The sequence below is a fragment of the Hemiscyllium ocellatum genome, chromosome 5 (genome assembly GCF_020745735.1).
Source record: "Hemiscyllium ocellatum isolate sHemOce1 chromosome 5, sHemOce1.pat.X.cur, whole genome shotgun sequence".
NCBI classification, from domain to species: Eukaryota; Metazoa; Chordata; class Chondrichthyes; order Orectolobiformes; family Hemiscylliidae; genus Hemiscyllium; species Hemiscyllium ocellatum.
In genome coordinates this window covers 139,057,473-139,083,231 of record NC_083405.1, presented here as the reverse complement: position 1 = coordinate 139,083,231, position 25,759 = coordinate 139,057,473, and the positions used below count along the sequence as shown (strand labels likewise).

The 25,759-nt window shown below is 61.0% G+C and overlaps 1 protein-coding gene across 1 annotated transcript in view; it reads left to right on the top strand.

The window, feature by feature from the left end:
• The window catches only part of LOC132816253 (tonsoku-like protein), a 148,563-nt gene that overhangs the window by 58,611 nt on the left and 64,193 nt on the right, over positions 1 to 25,759 (top strand). The window contains exons 3-8 of the mRNA XM_060825749.1: positions 296 to 391; positions 2,864 to 3,006; positions 12,926 to 13,109; positions 16,747 to 16,888; positions 23,216 to 23,387; positions 25,083 to 25,197. Of these exons, the coding sequence (XP_060681732.1) occupies positions 296 to 391; positions 2,864 to 3,006; positions 12,926 to 13,109; positions 16,747 to 16,888; positions 23,216 to 23,387; positions 25,083 to 25,197 (852 nt within the window). The remainder of the gene's footprint in view (positions 1 to 295; positions 392 to 2,863; positions 3,007 to 12,925; positions 13,110 to 16,746; positions 16,889 to 23,215; positions 23,388 to 25,082; positions 25,198 to 25,759) is intronic.

Sequence of the window (25,759 nt, the reverse complement as noted above, 5' to 3'; positions counted from 1 at the left end):
CGGGTTAGATACAGAGTAAAGCTCCCTCTACACTGTCCCCCATCAAACACTCCCAGGACAGGGACAGCACGGGTTAGATACAGAGTAAAGCTCCCTCTACACTGTCCCCCATCAAACACTCCCAGGACAGGGACAGCACGGGGTTAGATACAGAGTAAAGCTCCCTGTGCAGGATCTCGGCCTGTTGGGTGTATTCCCCGCTGTCAGGTGTGTCTGATGGGGTGGATGTTGAGCTGCCTGTGATGGTTCCTCAATGAGACTTGTTCACTCCTCCCTCTCGTCCGAACACTTCCAGAGCTACAGGAAGCAAAGCGGAAAGCTCGGGCGAGGAACAGAAGAAGGAGAATAGCTTGTGTTTGCCAGGATCTTGGAGCGTTGTTCACCAGGAATGGTCAGTGAGTCGTGTGTGTGAGGGCACAGTGTGATAACACCCACCGGGCAGATTGGGCTCACTGTCTGACACAGACTCTACATCGCACACCACAATGTCCTGTAGGAGTGAGGGAGTGGGCACTGTCGGAGGGTCAGTGCTGAGGGAGTGGGCACTGTCGGAGGGTCAGTGCTGAGGGAGTGGGCACTGTCGGAGGGTCAGTGCTGAGGGAGTGGGCACTGTCGGAGGGTCAGTGCTGAGGGAGTGCCGCACTGTTGGAGGGTCAGTGCTGAGGGAGTGGGCACTGTCGGAGGGTCAGTGCTGAGAGAGTGGGCACTGTCGGAGGGTCAGTGCTGAGGGAATGGGCACTGTCGGAGGGTCAGTGCTGAGGGAATGGGCACTGTCGGAGGGTCAGTGCTGAGGGAGTGGGCACTGTCGGAGGGTCAGTGCTGAGGGAGTGGGCACTGTCAGAGGGTCAGTGCTGAGATAGTGTCGCACTGTCGGAGGGTCAATGCTGAGGGAATGCCGCACTGTCGGAGGGTCAGTGCTGAGGGAGTGCCGCACTGTCGGAGGGTCAGTGCTGAGGGAGTGGGCACTGTTGGAGGGTCATTGCTGAGGGAGTGCCGCACTGTCGGAGGGTCAATGCTGAGGGAGTGGGCACTGTCGGAGGGTCAGTGCTGAGGGAGTGCCGCACTGTCGGAGGGTCATTGCTGAGGGAGTGGGCACTGTCGGAGGGTCAGTGCTGAGGGAGTGGGCACTGTCCCACTCTCCTATAGGGGTGACCGAGTGAATAAAGTGCGATCTCATTTTTCACAACATCCTCTGGCCAAGTGCAGCTTTTGGCTGTGTGATTGTTTGATGTCAATCCCAGTGTGTGTTGGCACACGGTAACTACATGGAACCTGACCGTTGTGTTTGTGTTGATTGGATTCTGTTGTTAAGTGACTCAGTGTTCACAATCCTCCAAAACTCCAGCAAAACAAACTCCGGACATTCCTTCCTGTTACAGCGCCTCAGGGAGTTGGTGCTGCTCTGTCTGTTTTTCAATTGAGTGTCACTCCTGGTCAAGGTCAGAGTGTGGCTGGAGGAGCACAGACGCTCAGGCAGCGTCCGAGGAGGAGGGGAATCGATGTCTCGGGCACAAGGCTGTTGAGGGCCCTTTGCCCCGAGACATTGAACCCCCCTGCTCCTCGGATGCTGCCTGACCAGCTGTGCTTTTCCAGCGACACTCTCACTCCAGCATCTACAGTACCCACCTCCAGTCTGTCACTCCTCATGTCAACCTGCTGCTGACCCCCCCAGTCCCTCCTCCTGAAGTCTGTACCTACAGCCTCCTTGCCCTGAGTGATGGCAGATGTTTAACTCCCTGTCAGTGTTCCCCAATCCCCACCCACCCCATTGACCCCTTGCTCCCCCGTGAGCTGTATCCTTTCCCCTGGGATCCCCTGGTTAAAAATGCTGGGATTCTCCCTCCAGTGGGTTGTCTTCAAGGGGACGAGGCCGTTCGGCCCCTCATATTGCCTCTGTGTCCTCTCACTTGCTGTCCTCAGTGCTCCCTGACCTTACCCCCCCCATGAGGGGTCTGATATTCGAGGGGCGAGGGAAGGGGGGTGAGTGAGGTGGGGGGAGGGAAGGGAAGCCTTCTCCCCCTTTATCCGGCCCTCAATATTTGGAGACATCCAGGACCCTCAGGGTCCCCCAGCTCACACTAAACAGGACACCCCTCACCCTCACCCTCACCCTCTCACCCTCCCCCACACCCACACCCACACCCTCACCCTCACCCACACCCTCCCCCTCCCCCTTACCCTCACCCTTACCCTCACCCTCACCTCACCCACACCCTCACCCACACCCTCACCCACACCCTCACCCACACCCTCCCCCTCCCCCTCCCCCTCCCCCTCACCCACACCCTCACCCACACCCTCCCCCTCACCCACACCCTCACCCACACCCTCACCCACACCCTCCCCCTCCCCCTCCCCCTCCCCCTCACCCACACCCTCACCCCCACCTACACCTACACCCACACCCTCACCCACACCCTCCCCCTCCCCCTCACCCTTACCCTCACCCTCACCTCACCCACACCCTCACCCACACCCTCCCCCTTCCCCTCCCCCTCACCCACACCCTCACCCACACCCTCACCCTCACCCTCACCCTCACCCTCCCCCTCCCCCTCACCCACACCCTCACCCCCACCTACACCTACACCTACACCCACACCCTCACCCACACCCTCCCCCTCCCCCTCACCCTTACCCTCACCCTCACCTCACCCACACCCTCACCCACACCCTCCCCCTTCCCCTCCCCCTCACCCACACCCTCACCCACACCCTCACCCTCACCCTCACCCTCACCCTCCCCCTCCCCCTCTCCCTCTCCCTCTCCCTCTCCCTCTCCCTCCCCCTCCCCTGCCCCTCCCCCTCCCCCTCTCTCTCCCCCCTCACTCTCTCTCTCGTTCTCTCCCTCTGCCTGTGATAGGTCAGTTTGAGGCTGCGATTGAGGAATATGAGGAGGGTCTGCGTGTGTTGGAGGATCGGAATGATGTCCTCGGGTGTGGGATAGCCCACCGGAAGATTGGGGAATGTTTCCTGGAGCTGGGCAACTGGGAATCTTCCCTGGAGGTGAGTGAAAGGTAGAGGGAGCTGGGCTGGGGGGTGGTAGGGAGGGTGCAGTGAGGTGGAGGAGGGATGGCAGTGCCCATGAACACTGACCCTGCTACTCCCAGTGCCACCATAGGTCACATTGCTGTACCTGCACCCGTGTCCCTGCCCATGTCCTTGTTTATACCTGTGTTTGTGCCTGTGTCTGTGCCTCTGTCCGTGTCCGTGTCTGTTCCCGTGCCCATGTCTGTGCCCATGTCTTTGCCCTTGCACGTGGCCGTCTGTGCCCGGGTCCAGGTCTGTGCATGTGTCCGCCTGTGCCCATGTCTGTGCCCGTGCCCGTGTTCTGTGTCCGTGACACTGTCCGTGCCCGTGTCCGTGACACTGTCTGTGACACTGCCCGTGCCCTGCCTGTGTCTGTGCCTGTGTCTGTGCGTGCATCTGTCTGTGCCTGTGTCTGTGCCCGTGGCTGCGCCCGTGTCAGTGTCTCTGTCTATGTCTCTGCCTGTGTCTGTGTTTATGCCTGTGCCTGTGCCCGTGTCTGTGTCTGTGTCTCTGCCCATGTCTCTGCCTGTGCCTGTGCCCATGCCTGTGCCTGTGCCCATGCCTGTGCCTGTGCCCATGCCTGTGTCTGTGTCTCTGCCTGTGCCCGTGTCTGTGCCCGTGTCTGTGCCCGTGTCTGTGCCCGTGTCTGTGCCTGTGCCTGTGTCTGTGTCTCTGCCTGTGCCTGTGCCCGTGTCTGTGCCCGTGTCTGTGCCCGTGTCTGTGCCCGTGTCTGTGCCCATGTCTGTGCCTGTGCCCGTGCCTGTGCCCGTGCCTGTGCCCGTGCCTGTGCCCGTGCCTGTGCCCGTGTCTCTGCCTGTGTCTCTGCCTGTGCCTGTGCCTGTGCCCGTGCCCGTGCCTGTGCCCATGCCTGTGCCCATGTCTGTGTCTCTGCCTGTGCCTGTGTCTCTGCCTGTGTCTCTGCCTGTGTCTCTGCCTGTGCCTGTGCCCGTGCCTGTGCCCATGTCTGTGTCTCTGCCTGTGCCTGTGTCCTGGCTCCTGTCAAAGAACAGTAAAGGCCTGAAATCTGAAGCAAAATCACAAATTGCTGGAGAAACGCACAAGGTCTGGCAACATCAGTGAGGGGGCAGTGTGGGGTCCGTGAGGGGGCAGTGAGGGGGCAGTAAGGGGATCTGTGAGGGGGCAGTAAGGGGTCTGTGAGGGGGCAGTGAAGGGTCAGTGAGGGGTATGTGAGGGGCAGTAAGGGGTCTGTGAGTGGGCTGTGCTATCAGGGGAAGGTTAAAGTGTGACCGAGGCGAGAGGTCAGGTGCAGGACGTGCAGGAAGTGTTGTCTGTGATAGGGGTAGATGACAATGATATAAACAGCTCTGGCTGATGGTCATATACACACAACCTTTGACTAGGTGCCACCCAGGAATCTGCTAAATAAGATGATCCCATGGTGTCAGTGTCTAGGAGAGAGAGTTAGCTGACTGGCAGAAAGCGGAGGGTGGGGATAAAGGCGTCTTATTCAGGATGGCTGCCTGTTATCTGAGGGATTCCGCACGGGTCAGTGTGGGGACCATAACTATTCACATTACCCAGTAATGATGAGGACAAAGGGACAGAGGGCAGTGTTAATAAGTTTGAAGATGACACAAAGATATGTCAAGGGCCAGTTAGTGTTGAGGACAAGGAGAGGCTGCAGAATGACTTGGACAGTCCGGGAGGGAGGGCAGATTGGTGGCAGATAGATTACAACGTGGGAAAGTGTGAGGTGATGCAGACTTTGGTCGGAAGAACAAAGATATAGACAACTTTCTAAATGGGGAAAGACTTTGGAAATCTGAAGCACAAAGGGAGTTCGGAGTCGTGGATTCTCTTAAAGTTAACCAGCAGGTTCCGTTGGGGTCAGGAAGGCAAATACAATGTTCGTATTCAGTTCAAGAGGGTGAGAATCCGAGAGCAGGGAGGTCCTGCTGGGGCTGGGTAAGGCTGGGGTCAGACCCCATTGGGAATATTGTGAGCAGTTTGTGTCCCGTATCTAAGGGCGAGAGGGTTGTTTTTGACAGGGGGGGGAGGGACAGTGTCGGGGGGCGGGGACAGTGTCGGGGGCGGGGACAGTGTCGGGGGGAGGGACAGTGTCGGGGGGGAGGGACAGTGTCGGGGGCGGGGACAGTGTCGGGGGGAGGGACAGTGTCGGGGGGGCGGGGACAGTGTCGGGGGCGGTGACAGTGTCAGGGGGAGGGACAGTGTCGGGGGGAGGGACAGTGTCGGGGGCGGGGACAGTGTCGGGGGGCGGGGACAGTGTCGGGGGCGGTGACAGTGTCAGGGGGAGGGACAGTGTCGGGGGGAGGGACAGTGTCGGGGGCGGGGACAGTGTCGGGGGGCGGTGACAGTGTCGGGGGCGGGGACAGTGTCGGGGGCGGGGACAGAGTCGGGGGGCGGTGACAGTGTCGGGGGGCGGTGACAGTGTCGGGGGCGGGGACAGTGTGTGGGGGGCGGGGACAGTGTCGGGGGCGGTGACAGTGTCGGGGGCGGTGACAGTGTCGGGGGAGGGACAGTGTCGGGGGCGGTGACAGTGTCGGGGGCGGGGACAGTGTCGGGGGCGGGGACAGTGTCGGGGGCGGGGACAGAGTCGGGGGCGGGGACAGTGTCGGGGTGAGGGACAGTGTCGGGGGGCGGGGACAGTGTCGGGGGCGGGGACAGTGTCGGGGGGCGGGGACAGTGTCGGGGGGCGGGGACAGTGTCGGGGGGCGGTGACAGTGTCGGGGGGCGGTGACAGTGTCGGGGGGCGGTGACAGTGTCGGGGGCGGGGACAGTGTCGGGGGGCGGTGACAGTGTCGGGGGCGGTGACAGTGTCGGGGGGAGGGACAGTGTCAGGGGCGGGGACAGTGTCGGGGGGCGGTGACAGTGTCGGGGGCGGGGACAGTGTGTGGGGGGCGGGGACAGTGTCGGGGGGCGGGGACAGTGTGTGGGGGGCGGGGACAGTGTCCGGGGGCGGGGACAGTGTCGGGGGCGGGGACAGTGTCGGGGGCGGGGACAGTGTCGGGGGCGGGGACAGTGTGTGGGGGGCGGGGACAGTGTCGGGGGGCGGGGACAGTGTGTGGGGGGCGGTGACAGTGTCGGGGGGCGGTGACAGTGTCGGGGGCGGGGACAGTGTCGGGGGGCGGGGACAGTGTCGGGGGGCGGTGACAGTGTCGGGGGCGGGGACAGTGTGTGGGGGGCGGGGACAGTGTCGGGGGGGCGGGGACAGTGTGTGGGGGGCGGGGACAGTGTCGGGGGGCGGGGACAGTGTATGGGGGGCGGGGACAGTGTCGGGGGGAGGGACAGTGTCGGGGGGAGGGACAGTGTCGGGGGCGGGGACAGTGTGTGGGGGGCGGGGACAGTGTCGGGGGGCGGGGACAGTGTGTGGGGGGCGGGGACAGTGTCGGGGGGCGGGGACAGTGTCGGGGGGCGGGGACAGTGTCGGGGGGCGGGGACAGTGTCGGGGGGAGGGACAGTGTCGGGGGGCGGTGACAGTGTCGGGGGAGGGACAGTGTCGGGGGGCGGTGACAGTGTCGGGGGCGGGGACAGTGTCGGGGGGAGGGACAGTGTCGGGGGGCGGTGACAGTGTCGGGAGGCGGTGACAGTGTCGGGGGGCGGGGACAGTGTCGGTGGCGGGGACAGTGTGTGGGGGCGGGGACAGTGTCGGGGGGAGGGACAGTGTCGGGGGGAGGGACAGTGTCGGGGGGCGGTGACAGTGTCGGGGGCGGGGACAGTGTTGGGGCGGGGACAGTGTGTGGGGGGCGGGGACAGTGTGTGGGGGGCGGGGACAGTGTGGGGGGGCGGTGACAGTGTCGGGGGGAGGGACAGTGTCGGGGGGAGGGACAGTGTCGGGGGGAGGGACAGTGTCGGGGGGCGGTGACAGTGTCGGGGGCGGTGACAGTGTGTGGGGGGCGGGGACAGTGTCGGGGGGCGGGGACAGTGTCGGGGGGCGGGGACAGTGTCGGGGGGCGGGGACAGTGTCGGGGGGAGGGACAGTGTCGGGGGGCGGTGACAGTGTCGGGGGGAGGGACAGTGTCGGGGGCGGGGACAGTGTCGGGGGGCGGGGACAGTGTCGGGGGGCGGTGACAGTGTCGGGGGGCGGGGACAGTGTCGGGGGGCGGTGACAGTGTCGGGGGGAGGGACAGTGTCGGGGTGAGGGACAGTGTCGGGAGGCGGTGACAGTGTCGGGAGGCGGTGACAGTGTCGGGGGGCGGTGACAGTGTCGGGGGGAGGGACAGTGTCGGGGGGAGGGACAGTGTCGGGGGGAGGGACAGTGTCGGGGGGCGGTGACAGTGTCGGGGGGCGGTGACAGTGTCGGGGGGCGGGGACAGTGTCGGGGGGCGGGGACAGTGTCGGGGGCGGGGACAGTGTGTGGGGGCGGTGACAGTGTCGGGGGGCGGTGACAGTGTCGGGGGGCGGTGACAGTGTCGGGGGGCGGTGACAGTGTCGGGGGGAGGGACAGTGTCGGGGGGGGACAGTGTCGGGGGGAGGGACAGTGTCGGGGGGCGGTGACAGTGTCGGGGGGGGGTGACAGTGTCGGGGGGAGGGACAGTGTCGGGGGGCGGTGACAGTGTCGGGGGGCGGTGACAGTGTCGGGGGGCGGTGACAGTGTCGGGGGGCGGTGACAGTGTCGGGGGGCGGGGACAGTGTCGGGGGGCGGTGACAGTGTCGGGGGCGGTGACAGTGTCGGGGGGAGGGACAGTGTCGGGGGGAGGGACAGTGTCGGGGGCGGTGACAGTGTCGGGGGGCGGTGACAGTGTCGGGGGCGGGGACAGTGTGTGGGGGCGGGGACAGTGTCGGGGGGCGGGGACAGTGTGTGGGGGGCGGGGACAGTGTCGGGGGCGGGGACAGTGTCGGGGGCGGTGACAGTGTCGGGGGCGGGGACAGTGTCAGGGGCGGGGACAGTGTGTGGGGGGCGGTGACAGTGTCGGGGGGCGGGGACAGTGTGTGGGGGGCGGGGACAGTGTCGGGGGCGGGGACAGTGTCGGGGGCGGTGACAGTGTCGGGGGCGGGGACAGTGTCAGGGGCGGGGACAGTGTCGGGGGCGGTGACAGTGTGTGGGGGCGGGGACAGTGTGGGGGGGCGGGGACAGTGTCGGGGGGGCGGGGACAGTGTGTGGGGGCGGAGTCAGTGTGTGGGGGCGGGGACAGTGTGGGGGCGGGGACAGTGTGGGGGGGCGGGGACAGTGTGGGGGCGGGGACAGTGTGGGGGGGCGGTGACAGTGTGGGGGGGCGGGGACAGTGTGGGGGGGCGGGGACAGTGTGGGGGGAGGGACAGTGTCGGGGGGCGGTGACAGTGTCGGGGGGAGGGACAGTGTCGGGGGGGGACAGAGTCGGGGGCGGTGACAGTGTCGGGGGGCGGGGACAGTGTCGGGGGGCGGTGACAGTGTCGGGGGGAGGGACAGTGTCGGGGGGGGACAGAGTCGGGGGCGGTGACAGTGTCGGGGGGCGGGGACAGTGTCGGGGGGCGGTGACAGTGTCGGGGGGCGGGGACAGTGTCGGGGGGCGGTGACAGTGTCGGGGGGAGGGACAGTGTCGGGGGGAGGGACAGTGTCGGGGGGAGGGACAGTGTCGGGGGCGGTGACAGTGTCGGGGGGCGGTGACAGTGTCGGGGGCGGGGACAGTGTGTGGGGGGCGGGGACAGTGTCGGGGGGCGGGGACAGTGTGTGGGGGGCGGGGACAGTGTCGGGGGCGGGGACAGTGTCGGGGGCGGTGACAGTGTCGGGGGCGGGGACAGTGTCAGGGGCGGGGACAGTGTGTGGGGGGCGGTGACAGTGTCGGGGGCGGGGACAGTGTCGGGGGCGGTGACAGTGTCGGGGGCGGGGACAGTGTCGGGGGCGGGGACAGTGTCGGGGGCGGTGACAGTGTGTGGGGGCGGGGACAGTGTCAGGGGCGGTGACAGTGTGTGGGGGCGGGGACAGTGTGGGGGGGCGGGGACAGTGTCGGGGGGGCGGGGACAGTGTGTGGGGGCGGAGTCAGTGTGTGGGGGCGGGGACAGTGTGTGGGGGCGGGGACAGTGTGGGGGGGCGGGGACAGTGTGGGGGGGCGGGGACAGTGTGGGGGCGGGGACAGTGTGGGGGGGCGGTGACAGTGTGGGGGGGCGGGGACAGTGTGGGGGGAGGGACAGTGTCGGGGGCGGTGACAGTGTCGGGGGGCGGTGACAGTGTCGGGGGCGGGGACAGTGTGTGGGGGGCGGGGACAGTGTCGGGGGCGGGGACAGTGTGTGGGGGGCGGGGACAGTGTCGGGGGCGGGGACAGTGTCGGGGGCGGGGACAGTGTCGGAGGGCGGTGACAGTGTCGGGGGCGGGGACAGTGTCAGGGGCGGGGACAGTGTCGGGGGGCGGTGACAGTGTGTGGGGGCGGTGACAGTGTGGGGGGGCGGGGACAGTGTCGGGGGGGCGGGGACAGTGTGTGGGGGCGGAGTCAGTGTGTGGGGGCGGGGACAGTGTGTGGGGGCGGGGACAGTGTGGGGGCGGGGACAGTGTGGGGGGGCGGGGACAGTGTGGGGGGGCGGGGACAGTGTGGGGGCGGGGACAGTGTGTGGGGGGCGGGGACAGTGTCGGGGGGCGGTGACAGTGTCGGGGGCGGGGACAGTGTCGGGGGCGGGGACAGTGTCGGGGGGCGGGGACAGTGTGTGGGGGGCGGGGACAGTGTGTGGGGGGCGGGGACAGTGTCGGGGGGCGGGGACAGTGTGTGGGGGGCGGGGACAGTGTCGGGGGCGGGGACAGTGTCGGGGGCGGGGACAGTGTCGGAGGGCGGTGACAGTGTCGGGGGCGGGGACAGTGTCGGGGGCGGGGACAGTGTCGGGGGGCGGTGACAGTGTCGGGGGGCGGTGACAGTGTCGGGGGCGGGGACAGTGTGTGGGGGCGGGGACAGTGTCGGGGGCGGTGACAGTGTCGGGGGGAGGGACAGTGTCGGGGGGCGGTGACAGTGTCGGGGGCGGTGACAGTGTCGGGGGGCGGGGACAGTGTCGGGGGCGGGGACAGTGTCGGGGGGGGACAGTGTCGGGGGGTGGTGACAGTGTCGGGGGCGGGGACAGTGTCGGGGGGCGGGGACAGTGTGGGGGGGGCGGGGACAGTGTCGGGGGCGGGGACAGTGTCGGGGGGGGACAGTGTGTGGGGGGCGGGGACAGTGTCGGGGGGCGGTGACAGTGTGTGGGGGGCGGGGACAGTGTCAGGGGGGCGGGGACAGTGTCGGGGGGCGGTGACAGTGTCGGGGGGAGGGACAGTGTCGGGGGGAGGGACAGTGTCGGGGGGCGGGGACAGTGTCGGGGGCGGTGACAGTGTCGGGGGCGGGGACAGTGTCGGGGGCGGTGACAGTGTCGGGGGGCGGTGACAGTGTCGGGGGGAGGGACAGTGTCGGGGGGAGGGACAGTGTCGGGGGGCGGGGACAGTGTCGGGGGGCGGTGACAGTGTCGGGGGGCGGTGACAGTGTCGGGGGCGGTGACAGTGTCGGGGGCGGTGACAGTGTCGGGGGCGGGGACAGTGTCGGGGGGCGGGGACAGTGTCGGGGGCGGGGACAGTGTCGGGGGGGGACAGTGTCGGGGGGCGGTGACAGTGTCGGGGGGCGGTGACAGTGTCGGGGGGCGGTGACAGTGTGTGGGGGGCGGGGACAGTGTCGGGGGGCGGTGACAGTGTGTGGGGGGCGGGGACAGTGTCGGGGGGGCGGGGACAGTGTCGGGGGGCGGTGACAGTGTCGGGGGGAGGGACAGTGTCGGGGGGGGACAGTGTCGGGGGGGGACAGTGTCGGGGGCGGTGACAGTGTCGGGGGGGCGGGGACAGTGTCAGGGGGAGGGACAGTGTCAGGGGGCGGTGACAGTGTCGGGGGGAGGGACAGTGTCGGGGGGCGGTGACAGTGTCGGGGGGCGGTGACAGTGTCGGGGGCGGGGACAGTGTCGGGGGGCGGGGACAGTGTCGGGGGCGGGGACAGTGTCGGGGGGCGGTGACAGTGTCGGGGGGCGGGGACAGTGTCGGGGGGCGGGGACAGTGTCGGGGGGCGGGGACAGTGTCGGGGGGCGGTGACAGTGTCGGGGGCGGGGACAGTGTGTGGGGGGCGGGGACAGTGTGGGGGGGCGGGGACAGTGTCGGGGGGCGGGGACAGTGTGTGGGGGCGGGGACAGTGTGTGGGGGCGGAGTCAGTGTGTGGGGGGGGGGACAGTGTGTGGGGGCGGGGACAGTGTCGGGGGCGGGGACAGTGTGTGGGGGCGGGGACAGTGTGGGGGGGCGGGGACAGTGTCGGGGGGCGGGGACAGTGTGTGGGGGCGGAGTCAGTGTGTGGGGGCGGGGACAGTGTGGGGGGCGGGGACAGTGTGGGGGGGCGGGGACAGTGTGGGGGGGCGGGGACAGTGTGGGGGGCGGGGACAGTGTGGGGGGGCGGGGACAGTGTGGGGGGGCGGTGACAGTGTGGGGGGGCGGTGACAGTGTGGGGGGGCGGGGACAGTGTGTGGGGGCGGGGACAGTGTCAGGGGGGCGGGGACAGTGTGTGGTGGCGGGGACAGTGTGTGGGGGCGGGGACAGTGTCAGGGGGGCGGGGACAGTGTCGGGGGCGGGGACAGTGTGTGGGGGGCGGGGACAGTGTCGGGGGGCGGTGACAGTGTCGGGGGGCGGGGACAGTGTGGGGGGGCTGGGACAGTGTCTCAGTGGACAGTGAGGTGTTCCTCCAGCCGGCCTCGTGTGTGATTGGAGCAGGGGCAGCCAGGCCAGTCCCACACGGGGGCTTCTCGAGATTGAGACTCTGTGGGAGCTCAGGGGCAGGCCAACAGGCAGGCACATAGGGAGACAGACAGAGAGGCAGACAGACAGGCAGGCACACAGGCAGACAGGCAGGCACACAGACTGACAGGCGCACAGGCAGGCACACAGACAGACGACAGGCGCACAGGCAGGCACACTAGACAGGCACGCAGACTGGCACACAGACAGGCGCACAGACAGTCACACAGGCAGACAGACACACAGGAACACAGGCAGACACGCAGGCACACAGGCAGACAGGAACACAGGCAGACACACAGACAGGCAGACACATAGGCAGGCACACAGACAGGCAGGCAGACACACAGGCACACACACAGACAGACCTACAGACAGGCCATCAGGCGCACAGACAGGCAGGCAGACAGACACACAGACAGCACACAGGCAGGCAGACAGACACACAGGCAGGCACACAGACAGACAAGCGCACAGACAGGCGCACAGGTAGGCACACAGAAAGACAGACAGGCCTACAGACAAGCAGACAGGCGTACAGGCAGGCAGGCAGACAATCCGGCAGACACACAGTCAGGTAGACACACAGACAGATAGACACAGTCCAACAGACAGACAGATAATCAGACACACAAGCAGACACAGACACGCACAGGCAGACAATCAGACAGACACACAGTCAGACAGGCACACAGACAGATAGACAAGCAGAGAGATACACAGACAGATAGATAGGCAGGCAGATGGACACAGACAGATAGATAGGCAGAGAGGTGTATTGGGAAGCTGTCCCTCAGTCTGAGCTTGTTTGAGCCAGTAATCAGTGAATGCGGCACAGTGTGGTGAGGTGATGGTGTCATGGAGAAACCAGCCAGGCACCTCGGGCTAGTATTCTGGGGGACACGGGTTTGAATTGTCTGATGGTAACATTGGAATTCAATTAAAATGGAGCCTCACTGTGAAGGTGTGAAAATCCCACCTGGGTCACTAATGTCCTTCAGGGAAGGAACACTGCCATCCTCACCCAGTCTGGCCTACACGTGACTCCAGACCCACACCAGTGTCAGAGTCAGACTGTCTGCCCACATCCCCGAGAGCTCTGATTGGGTTATAATCTCTCCCACCTCCCGCCATCCTGGGGCTGCCTTTACCCCCATGTGTGTGGGGGGAGGGGTGGGGGATCCTCTCTGATGGTTATCGTCTCTGCTTCCTCCTGTTTAGCATTATGGAGCTTATTTACGTCTGGCCAAGTCGATGGGGAATCACACCGAGCAACAGCGAGCCTGGGCACTGATTGGCCGCAGCTACTTGTTCCGGCATGAGAAGGACCAATCGAGCGAAGCTCTCCAGGAAGCTGAGAAGGCCTTTAGAAAGAGCCTCAAGATCCTTGACCACAGGCTGCAAGGTAATCTCCTCCGACTGGGCCCGGCCTCCGTGGGAATTCACAGAGAATGGGTCCGATCGGTCAGTCTGTCAGGTAACCAACCGAGATGGGAACCTGGGATCAACTCAGGCCGGGACCGAGCACCATGCCAACCAACTGAGATTGGGATCCAGCTCGGGGGGGAATCAATCCGGAGAGATCCGGGAGCTGTCAGCTCCTCCTCACTTTACACACAACATCACATCAACTGGGGCTGAATGGCCTCAGCACAGAGGGGGCTGGAGGATGTTACAGACCAGAGTTTACCTGGAAAGTCCCCAACACCATCACCCACACCCACATCCACCTCCCTATCTCTGTAACCCCCTCCAATCCCTACACCCCCTCCCCATCTCTGTAACCCCCTCCATCCCCTGCACCCCCTCCCTATCTCTGTCACCCCCAACATCCCCTACACCCCCTCCCCATCTCTGTAACCCCCTCCAGCCCCTACACCCCCTACACCCCCCCCCCATCTCTGTAACCCCCTCCAGCCCCTACACCCCCTCCCTAGCTCTGTAACCCCCTCCAGCCCCTACACCCCCTCCCTATCTCTGTAACCCCCTCCAGCCCCTACACCCCCTCCCTATCTCTGTAACCCCCTCCAGCCCCTACACCCCCTCCCTAGCTCTGTAACCCCTCCAGCCCCTGCACCCCCTCCCTATCTCTGTAACCCCCTCCAGCCCCTACACCCCTTCCCTAGCTCTGTAACCCCCTCCAGCCCCTGCACCCCCTCCCTATCTCTGTAACCCCCTCCAGCCCCTATTCCCCCTCCCTATCTCTGTAACCCCCACCATCCCCTACACCCCCTCCCTATCTCTGTAACCCCCACCATCCCCTACACCCCCTCCCTATCTCTGTAACCCCCACCATCCCCTACACCCCTCCCTACCTCTGTAACCCTCTCCAGCCCCTACACCCCTCCCTATCTCTGTAACCCTCTCCAGCCCCTACACCCCATCCCTATCTCTGTAACTCCCTCCAGCCCCCACACCCCCTCCCTATCTCTGTAACCCCCTGTAGTGTTCCCATGTCCTGCAGAGATATAGCAGAGGTTGATGAGTGAATGGCCATCCCTCTCTGCTGGAAGAATTCGATGAACCCAAAGGCATTTTACTCCTATGTGAGGAATAAGAGAATGCTCAGGGAGACGGTAGGGCCGGTCAGGGAGGGAACTTGTGTGTGGAGTCTGAACAGATAGGGGAAGCCCTAAATGAGTTTTTTGCTTCAGTTTTCACTTGGGAAAGGGACCTTGTTGGAAATGAGAACTTTGAGGAGCTGGGATACAGGCCTGAACAGATCAAGATTAATGAAGATGATGTGCTGGAAATTTTGGCAAACATTAAGATTTTCAAAGTTTGTGCGAAGCTTTGTAGCTCGGGTGCTCGTTGTTGTGGTTCTGTTCGCCGAGCTGGGAGTTTGTGTTGCAGATGTTTCGTCCCCTGTCTAGGTGACATCCTCAGTGCTTGGGAGCCTCCTGTGAAGCGCTTCTGTGATCTTTCCTCCAGCATTTATAGTGGTTTTACTCTGGATCTGGAACTGACAACCGGAAGCGGCAGAGACAAACCACTATAAATGCCGGAGGAATCAGCACAGAAGCGCTTCACAGGAGGCTCCCAAACACTGAGGATGTCACCTAGACAGGGGACGAAACGTCTGCAACAAAAACTCCCAGCTCGGCGAACAGAACCACAACAAACATTAAGATTGATAGGTCCCCAGGGCCAGACCAGATTTATCCCAGGCTGCTCCGGGAAGTAAGAAAGGAGGTTGCTAAGCCTATGGCGAGGATCTTTGTCTCCTCACTCTCCACGGGAGGATTGGAAGGAGGCGAATGTTGTTCCTCTTTTCGAGAAGAGTAATAGGGAAAACCCTGACTATTACAGACCAGTCAGTCTTACGTCGGTGGTCAGCAAAGTTTTGGAAAGAATTCTGGGAACTAGGATTTGTGACTATTTGGAAAAGCACAGTGTGATTAAAGGCAGTCAGCATGGCTTTGTGAGGGGCAGGTCATGCCTCACAAATCTTATTGAGTTCTTTGAGGAGGTGTCAAGTCAGGTCGACGATGGTAGAGCAGTGGATGTGGTGTATATGGATTCAGCAACGCATTTGATAGGGTTCCCCATGGTAGGCTCATTCATAAAGTCAGGAGGTATGGGATACAGGGAGATTTGGCTATCTGGATTCAGAATTGGCTGGCTGACAGAAGGTAGAGTGGTTGCTGATGGAAAGTATTCTGCCTGGCGGTCAGTGTTGAGTGGGGTCCCACGGGGCTCTGTTCTTGGGCCTCTGCTCTTTGTAGTTTTTATAAATGACTTGGATGAGGAGGTTGAGGGGTGGGTTAGTAAATTTGCTGATGTCACAAAGGTTGGAGGTGCCGTTGATAGTATCGAGGGCTATTGCAGGCTGCAGAGCAACATAGACAGGATGCAGAGCTGGGCTGAGAAATGGCAGATGGAGTTCAACCTCGATAAATGTGAAGTGATGCATTTTGGAAGGTCAAACTTGAATGCCGAATATAGGATTAAAGACAGGATTGTTGGCAGTGTGGAGGAACAGAGGGATCTGGATGTGCAAGTTCATAGATCCCTCAAAGTTGCCACCCGAGTGGATAGGGTTGTTAAGAAAGCATATGGTGTTTTGGCTTTCATTAACAGGGGGATCGAGTTTAAGAGCCGTGAGGTTTTGCTGCAGCTCTACAAGTCCCTGGTGAGACCACACTTGGAATATTGTGTCCAGTTCTGGTCGCCCTACTATAGGAACGATACAGAAGCTTTGGAGAGGGTGCACAGAAGGTTTACCAGGATGCTGCCTGGACTGGAGGGCTTGCCTTATGAAGAGAGGTTGACTTAGCTCAGACTTTTCTCTCTGGAGAGAAGGAGGAAGAGAGGAGACCTGATTGAGGTATACAAGGTAATGAGAGGAATAGATAGAGTCAATAGCCAGAGACTTCTCCCCAGGGCAGGATGGACTGGTACGAGAAGTTATAGTTTGAAGACATTAGGAGGAAGGTATAAAGGAGACATCAGCGGTAGGTTTTTCACACAGAGAGTTGTGAATGTATGGAATGCGTTGCCAGCTGTGGTGGTGGGAGCAGAGTCATTGGGGACAGTTAAGCGACTGCTGGACATGCACATGGAGAGCAGTGAGTTGAGGGGAGTGTAGGTTAGGTTATTTTATTTTAGATTAGGATTAATCCTCGGCACAACATTGTGGGCCAAAGGGCCTGTTCTGTGCTGTACCTTTCTATGTTCGATTATCCTGCCCTCTTGCCCCCCCTTTCCTGGATTCCCATCGCCCCTGGGGGCTGTCCTTTCAGCCCTGAGCTCTGGAATTGCCTCCGGACAAATCCCGATGTCTCTCCGTTGGCTGACTCCGGCAACACTGTCATTACCACCTCGTGACCAACCAGCTGTTGGTTTCCCTGTCCCCTTCCTTTCCCACACGGGTCTGTATTTCATTTGGCCTGGATGGGATGTCTGCTTTGCGTTGGAGGTGCTATAGAAATGTAACTTGATGTTGTTGTGTGGTTCCTGTGACAGTGACAGTGATGTCTGTCCGAGAGGTTGAACCAGCCTTGAGTCAGTCGATTACTGAAGCGATTGGGTTTCTTCTACAGGGAGCAGTGTGTACAGACTGTCAGCGCTGGAGCTGAACAAGATGAGAGTGGGACTCTACCTGAACCTGGGAATGGTGTTGAACCTGATGAAAGATGTTGCTCACAGTGTGGAATACATCCAGAGGAGCCTGGAGATTGCAGAGTGAGAGGGAACCCCTCCATCATCCTCATGGTCCATTAGAAACTAATGGGAAAATACAGTCCGCAAACCGAGAGGGAAACTGGGGGCTGGAGGGGTGGGGGAGTGAGAACGCCAATGAGAGAGGCAGACAGGGATCCCGAGAAAAGACTGGCAGCTAACATAAAAGGAAATCCTAAAGTCAGCGTGCAAACAGTGCACTCATAAAGTCACGGAAACAGACCCTTCGGTCCAACCTGTCCATGCCGACCAGATATCCCAACCCAATCTAGTCCCACCTGCCAGAACCCAGCCCATATCCCTCCAAACCCTTCCTATTCATATACCCATCCAAATGCCTCTTAAATGTTGCAATTGTACCAGCCTCCACCACTTCCTCTGGCAGCTCATTCCATACACGTACCACCCTCTGAGTGAAAAAGTTGCCCCTTAGGTCTCTTTTACATCTTTCCCCTCTCACCCTAAACCTATACCCTCTAGTTCTGGACTCCCCAACCCCAGGGAAAAGACTTTGTCTTTTTATCCTATCCATACCCCTCATAATTTTATAAACCTCTATAAGGTCACCCCTCAGCTTCCGACGCTCCAGGGAAAACAGCCCCAGCCTGTTCAGCCTCTCCCTGTAGCTCAAACCCTCCAACCCTGGCAACATCCTTGTAAATCTTTTCTGAATCCTTTCAAGTTTCACAACATCTTTCCTGTAGCAGGAGGCAGTCAGAGCCCAAGGAGGGAATATGGAGACTGAGAAATGAAATCAATACTTTGCATCTGGATTAACGTTTGCCCCTTAAAGTTAACAAGGCCCCGGGGGCACGGGACGGGAACCATCCAAAGAGTTTGAAGAAACTGAGGGTAGAAAATGCAGAGGGACTGGCCACAGTATTTCAGTTTTCCCTGGATTCTGGGCAAGTGCCAGAAGATTCGGAGAATTATCAACATTCAAAGTTTGGGAGAAGATTTGTAGCTCTGGTGCTGGTTGTTGTGGTTCTGTTCGCTGAGCTGGGAGTTTGTGTTGCAGACGTTTCGTCCCCTGTCTAGGTGACATCCTCAGTGTTTGGGAGCCTCCTGTGAAGCGCTTCTGTGTTGTTTCCTCCGGCATTTATAGTGGTTTGTCTCTGCCGCTTCCGGTTGTCAGTTGCTGCCCGCTGCAGTGGCCGGTATATAGGGTCCAGGTCAATGTGTTTGTTGATTGAATCTGTGGATGAGTGCCATGCCTCTAGGAATTCCCTGGCTGTTCTCTGTTTGGCTTGTCCTATAATAGTAGTGTTGTCCCAGTCGAACTCATGTTGCTTGTCATCTGTGTGTGTGGCAGACTATTATAGGACAAGCCAAACAGAGAACAGCCAGGGAATTCCTAGAGGCATGGCACTCATCCACAGATTCAATCAACAAACACATTGACCTGGACTCAATATACCGGCCACTGCAGCGGGCAGCAACTGACAACCGGAAGCGGCAGAGACAAACCACTATAAATGCCGGAGGAAACAACACAGAAGCGCTTCACAGGAGGCTCCCAAGCACTGAGGATGTCACCTAGACAGGGGACGAAACGTCTGCAACACAAATTCCCAGCTCGGCGAACAGAACCACAACAATTATCAACATTTTAGTTTGATGCAAGAAAGATTAGTAAGGATAATCACAGCCCGGTTAGTCCAACTGCAGGAGAGGGGAAACACTGAGACACAGATAGTTGGGACTGGATCAGTGATCACATGGAGACAAGGTGGGCTAATAACACAAAGTCAGCATCGTCAGCGAAGCAGGAAGTCGTGCTGAGCTCATTTGCAGGAGTCTTTTCTATTGAAGAGGTAACAGAAAGGGTGGATGTTGCTGTCATATACAAGATATTCAATACTGTGTGACACAACTGACCTTGGAGGGGAGTCAGATGTACGTGGTGTTAACATGCATACCAGACACACTGAGTGAGAAGGAAGCAGAGAGTGAAGGCAATGGATCAAGTTCAGGCTGGAGTGAGGGAGGGGTGGCGGGGGGAGCGGGACGGTGTTCTAGCCAAGTTTCCCAGGGGTCAGGATTTGGAGCCTGATGGATATTAATGATCGGGATCTCGCTGTGCAGGGGGTTCATTCCAAGTTTGCAGATGACACGAGACTTGGAAGAATTGTAAGCTGTGTGTGGGACTCCAAAAGGACACTGAGAGACTGGTTAACAAGGTTAGATAATAGACAATAGGTGCAGGAGTAGGCCATTCTGCCCTTCGAGCCTGCACACCATTCAATATGATCATGGCTGATCATCCTTAATCAGTATCCTGTTCCTGCCTTGTCTCCATAACCCTTGATTCCACTATCCTTAAGAGCTCTATCCAAATCTTTCTTAAATGAATCCAGAGACTGGGCCTCCACTGCCCTCTGGGGCAGAGCATTCCACACAGCCACCACTCTCTGGGTGAAGAAGTTTCGCCTCATCTCTGTCCTAAATGGTCTACCCCATATTTTTAAACTGTGTCCTCTGGTTCGGCACTCACCCATCAGCAGAAACATGTTTCCTGCCTCCAGAGTGTCCAATCCTTTCATAATTTTTTTTTAAGATTACTTACAGTGTGGAAACAGGCCCTTCGGCCCAACAAGCCCACACCGACCCGCCGAAGCACAACCCACCCATACCCCTATTACCTGACACTACGGACAATTTAGCATGGCCAATTCACCTGACCTGCACATCTTTGGACTGTGGGAGGAAACCGGAGCACCCGGAGGAAACCCACACAGACACGGGGAGAATGTGCAAACTCCACACAGTCAGTTGCCTGAGTCGGGAATTGAACCCAGGTCTCTGGCGCTGTGAGGCAGCAGTGCTAACCACTGTGCTACCGTGCCGCCCCTGATCTTATACATCTCAATCAGATCCCCTCTCAGTCTTCTAAACTCAAGGGTATACAAGCCCAGTCACTTCAGTCTTTCAGTGTAAGGTAATCCCGCCATTCCAGGAATTGACCTCGTGAACCTACGCTGCACTCCCTCAATAGCCAGAATGTCTTTCCTCAAATTTGGAGACCAGAACTGCACACAGTACTCCAGGTGCGGTCTCACCAGGGCCCTGTACAGCTGCAGAAGAACCTCTTTGCTTCTATACTCAATTCCTCTTGTTATGAAGGCCAGCATGCTATTAGCCTTCTTCACTACCTGCTGTACCTGCATGCTTACCTTCATTGACTGGTGTACAAGAACACCCAGATCTCTCTGTACTGCCCCTTTACCTAAATTGATTCCATTTAGGTAGTAATCTGCCTTCCTGTTCTTGCCACCAAAGTGGATAACCATACATTTATCCACATTAAACTGCATCTGCCATGCATCTGACCACTCACCTAACCTGTCCAGGTCACCCTGTAATCTCCTAACATCGTCCTCACATTTCACCCTGCCCCCCAGCTTTGTATCATCAGTAAATTTGCTAATTTTACTATTAATACCATCTTCTATATCATTAACATATATTGTAAAAAGCTGCGGTCCCAGCACGGATCCCTGCGGTACCCCACTGGTCACTGCCTGCCATTCCGAAATAGAGCCGTTTATCACTACCCTTTGTTTCCTATCAGCCAACCAATTTTCAATCCAATCTAGTACTTTGCCCCCAATACCATGCACCCTAATTTTGCTCACTAACCTCCTATGTGGGACTTTATCAAAGGCTTTCTGAAAGTCCAGGTACACTACATCCACTGGATCTCCCTTGTCCATCTTCAGGGTTACATCCTCAAAAAATTCCAGAAGATTACTCAAGCATGGTTTCCCCTTCATAAATCCGTGCTGACTCTGACCTATCCTGTTACTACTATCCAGATGTGTCGTAATTTCATCCTTTATAATAGACTCCAGCATCTTTCCCACCACTGAGGTCAGACTAACTGGTTTATAATTTCCTGCTTTCTCTCTCCCACCTTTCTTAAAAAGTGGGACAACATTAGCCACCCTAATGATGGTGGGATGTGAAGGTGTTGGGACTGTTCTCCCCAGACAGAGGAGCAGCTGGGAGGGAGATCTGATAGAGGGTTTTCAGAATCAGGTGCAGGGTGGACACAGCAAACAGGGAGAAACAGTTCCCTCCAACAGTGCCCACTCCCTCAGCACTGACCCTCTGACAGTGCCCACTCCCTCAGCACTGACCTTCTGACAGTGCCCACTCCCTCAGCACTGACCCTCCAACAGTGCAGCACTCCCTCAGCACTGACCCTCCAACAGTGCCCACTCCCTCAGCACTGACCCTCTGACAGTGCCCACTCCCTCAGCACTGACCCTCTGACAGTGCCCACTCCCTCAGCACTGACCCTCCAACAGTGCAGCACTCCCTCAGCACTGACCCTCCAACAGTGCCCACTCCCTCAGCACTGACCCTCTGACAGTGCCCACTCCCTCAGCACTGACCCTCCAACAGTGCACCACTCCCTCAGCACTGACCCTCCAACAGTGCTCACTCCCTCAGCACTGACCCTCCGACAGTGCCCACTCCCTCAGCACTGACCCTCCGACAGTGCCCACTCCCTCAGCACTGACCCTCCAACAGTACGGCACTCCCTCAGCACTGACCCTCCGACAGTGCCCACCCCCTCAGCACTGACCCTCCGACAGTGCGGTACTCCCTCTGCACTGACCCTCAGACAGTGCGGCACTCCCTCAGCACTGACCCTGCGACAGTGCAGCACTCCCTCAGCACTGACCGTCCGACAGTGCGGCACTCCCTCAGCACTGACCATCCGACAGTGCCCACTCCCCACTGACCCTCTGACATTGCCCACTTCCTCAGCACTGACCCTCTGAGAGTGTGGCACTCCCTCAGCACTGACCCTCCGACAGTGTGTGACACTCCCTCAGCACTGACCCTCCAACAGTGCCCACTCCTTCAGCGCTGACCCTCCGACAGTGTGACACTCCCTCAGCACTGACCCTCCGATAGTGCCCACTCCCTCAGCACTGACCCTCCAACAATGCCCACTCCCTCAGCACTGACCCTCCGTTAGTGCCCACTTCCTCAGCACTGACCCTCCGACAGTGCGGCACTCCCTCAGCACTGACCGTCCAACAGTGTGACACACCCTCAGCACTGACCCTCTGACAGTGCGGCACTCCCTCAGCACTGACCCTCCGACAGTGCAGCGCTCCCTCAGCACTGACCCTCCGACAGTGCCCACTCCCTCAGCACTGACCCTCCGACAGTGCCCACTCCCTCAGCACTGACCCTCCGACAGTACAGCACTCCCTCTGGCACATTCAGTGGGTCAGTACAAAGTGCAGATCAGTGTGTTATCAGATATGTCTAATGTGATTCAGGCTCGAGGGGCAGAATGGCCTGCTCCTGTCCATTGTGATGGTTTAGTTTACTTGCTGGTGTTAGACCCTTGGGTCTGGAGTTATACCCGTGAGGCGTGCCTGATGCTCTCCCTCTGGCCCCTGTATCCACCCTCCAGGTTCCTTGTGGAACACCCTGAATCCCTTTGAGGAACATTCCTGCGGATATTCAGCCATTATCCCGGCGCTATAGAAATCTCACATTGTCCTCGTTTTCCCAGTTGAAGGTGGGGAATTGGAAGCAGAGTAATGGGAGTGTCACCGAGATGGGGAGGGGAGAGGGAGTGACGGGAGGGCTGGGGGAGTGAGGAGAGGGGTGATAGGGACAGGTGGCAGATGGGGCTTTGGGGATGGAGATGTGGGATGAGCTGGGGCTGGGGCTGGGGTGTGTCGCTGGGTCTGGGCCTGGGGTGTGTCGCTGGGACTGGGCCTGGGGTATGTCTCTGGGTCTGGGCCTGGGGTGTGTCGCTGGGGCTGGGCCTGGGGTGTGTCGCTGGGTCTGGGCCTGGGGTGTGTCGCTGGGGCTGGGCATGGGGTGTGTCGCTGGGTCTGGGCCTGGGGTGTGTCGCTGGGTCTGGGCCTGGGGTGTGTCGCTGGGGCTGGGCCTGGGGTGTGTCGCTGGGTCTGGGCCTGGGGTGTGTCGCTGGGGCTGGGGCTGGGCCTGGGGTGTGTCGCTGGGGCTGGGCCTGGGGTGTGTCGCTGGGGCTGGGTCTGGGCCTGGGGTGTGTCACTGGGGCTGGGCCTGGGGTGAGTCGCTGGGGCTGGGCCTGGGGTGTGTCGCTGGGTCTGGGCCTGGGGTGTGTCGCTGGGGCTGGGCCTGGGGTGAGTCGCTGGGGCTGGGGCTGGGCCTGGGGTGTGTCGCTGGGTCTGGGCCTGGGGTGTGTCGCTGGGGCTGGGCCTGGGGTGTGTCGCTGGGGCTGGGCCTGGGGTGTGTCGCCCTCTCGGAGGACAGGCCTGTCTCGTTGCTGGTGTTTTGGTGACGGGTTCCTGTTTGTTCTCCCCTCCCCCTCAGAGAGAACGGGCTGTTTTGCGATCTCCATCGAGCACATTACTGCCTGGGCTGTATCCACCAGGCGGACGGGCAGTACCCAGACGCTATCCACCGGTTCCAGTTGGCACACGAGAGCGCGGGCCGGGCCAAACTACTGTCCGAGCAGAGTGAGAGTCTGACCAGCCTGGGAGAGGTGGGTCTGCCAGGGGGCTGTCCCCATGGGCACATCACCCAGACCCTCCACTACCAACACCACAGGGAAGGGGGACAGGGGGGAACAATGACCCCACAGGGAAACACTGACCCCACAGGGAGGGGGGACAGGAGGAACACTGACCCCACAGGGAGGGGGTACGGGGGGAACACTGACCCCACAGGGAGGGGGTACGGGGGGTCACTGACCCCACAGGGAGGGGGTACAGGGGGGGTCACTGACCCCACAGGGAGGGGGTACAGGGGGGGTCACTGACCCCACAGGGAGGGGGGACGGGGGGAACACTGACCCCACAGGGAGGGGGGACGGGCGGAACACTGACCCCACAGGGAGGGGGGACGGGCGGAACACTGACCCCACAGGGAGGGGGGACGGGGAGAACACTGACCCCACAGGGAGGGGGGACAGGGGGGGTCACTGACCCCACAGGGAGGGGGGACAGGGGGAACACTGACCCCACAGGGAGGGGGGACGGGCGGAACACTGACCCCACAGGGAGGGGGGACGGGGGGAACACTGACCCCACAGGGAGGGGGGACAGGGGGGTCACTGACCCCACAGGGAGTGGGGAGACAGGGGGAACACTGACCCCACAGGGAGGGGGGACGGGGGGTCACTGACCCCACAGGGAGGGGGTACAGGAGGGACACTGACCCCACAGGGAGGGGGCACAGGGGGGGTCACTGACCCCACAGGGAGGGGGGACGGGCGGAACACTGACCCCACAGGGAGGGGGGACGGGGGGTCACTGACCCCACAGGGAGGGGGTACAGGAGGGACACTGACCCCACAGGGAGGGGGGAGACAGGGGGAACACTGACCCCACAGGGAGGGGGGACAGGGGGGTCACTGACCCCACAGGGAGGGGGGACGGGCGGAACACTGACCCCACAGGGAGGGGGGAGACAGGGGGAACACTGACCCCACAGGGAGGGGGGACAGGGGGGTCACTGACCCCACTGGGAGGGGGGACAGGGGGGTCACTGACCCCACAGGGAGGGGGGACAGGGGGAACACTGACCCCACAGGGAGGGGGGACAGGGGGGAACACTGACCCCACAGGGAGGGGGTACAGGAGGGACACTGACCCCACAGGGAGGGGGCACAGGGGGGTCACTGACCCCACAGGGAGGGGGTACAGGAGGGACACTGACCCCACAGGGAGGGGGTACAGGAGGGACACTGACCCCACAGGGAGGGGGCACAGGGGGAACACTGACCCCACAGGGAGGGGGGACGGGCGGAACACTGACCCCACAGGGAGGGGGGACAGGGGGGAACACTGACCCCACAGGGAGGGGGGACAGGGGGGAACACTGACCCCACAGGGAGGGGGGACAGGGGGGTCATTGACCCCACAGGGAGGGGGGACAGGGGGGTCACTGACCCCACAGGGAGGGGGGACAGGGGGGAACACTGACCCCACAGGGAGGGTGATGGGGTGAGTGCGCGGCAGTGAGGGTTAGCCGCGGTGCTTTCCGTTGGCTGACTCTCTCCTCACTGCCTCCTCACTCTCTCCTCACTCTCTCCTCACTCTCTCCTGACTCTCTCCTCACTCTCTCCTCACTCTCTCCTCACTCTCTCCTGACTCTCTCCTCACTCTCTCCTGACTCTCTCCTCACTCTCTCCTCACTCTCTCCTCACACTCTCCTCACTCTCTCCTCACTCTCTCAGGTCTACCTGATGGTTGGAGAGTTTACCAATGCGAAGGTGTCTTTGCAGAATGCCCTGTCCCTGGTACCACCCACACACCGAGAGCACACCACCATCAGGAAGCACCTCAGGAGAGGTCAGTGCCATCTGAGAATATCACCCAGGGTGGGGACAGTCTGGGCACTGCAGCCCCAGGGTGGGGACAGTGTGGGCATTGTGGATCCCAGGGTGCGGTCAGTGTGGGCACTGCAGCCCCCAGGGTGGGGACAGTGTGGGCACTGCAGCCCCAGGGTGGGGACAGTGTGGGCACTGCAGCCCCCAGGGTGGGCACAGTGTGGGCACTGCAGCCCCAGGGTCGGGACAGTGTGGGCACTGCAGCCCCCAGGGTGGGAGCGGGCACAGACTAAGTGCTTAATTTTGAAACCTCCCAAAGTTTACACGGAGAAAATTGGGGTGAAATGTCCTGAGAAGGTGGTTTTGCACAGGAAGGGTTTGAGATAAGACGTGAGGGGGAGATGAAGGAATGTGAAATTATCAATGTCAAAGAGCTGAGGAATTCTCAGCTAAAAGACCAAAGAGATTTTGTTCACCTTCAGCGTTCTGATCCTGCCCAGACACCGGGCTGAATGAGGTCTGAACAAACCCACCGCTACATGCCAGTCCAATACACTCCCCGTGATATCAACAAACAGCTGGAG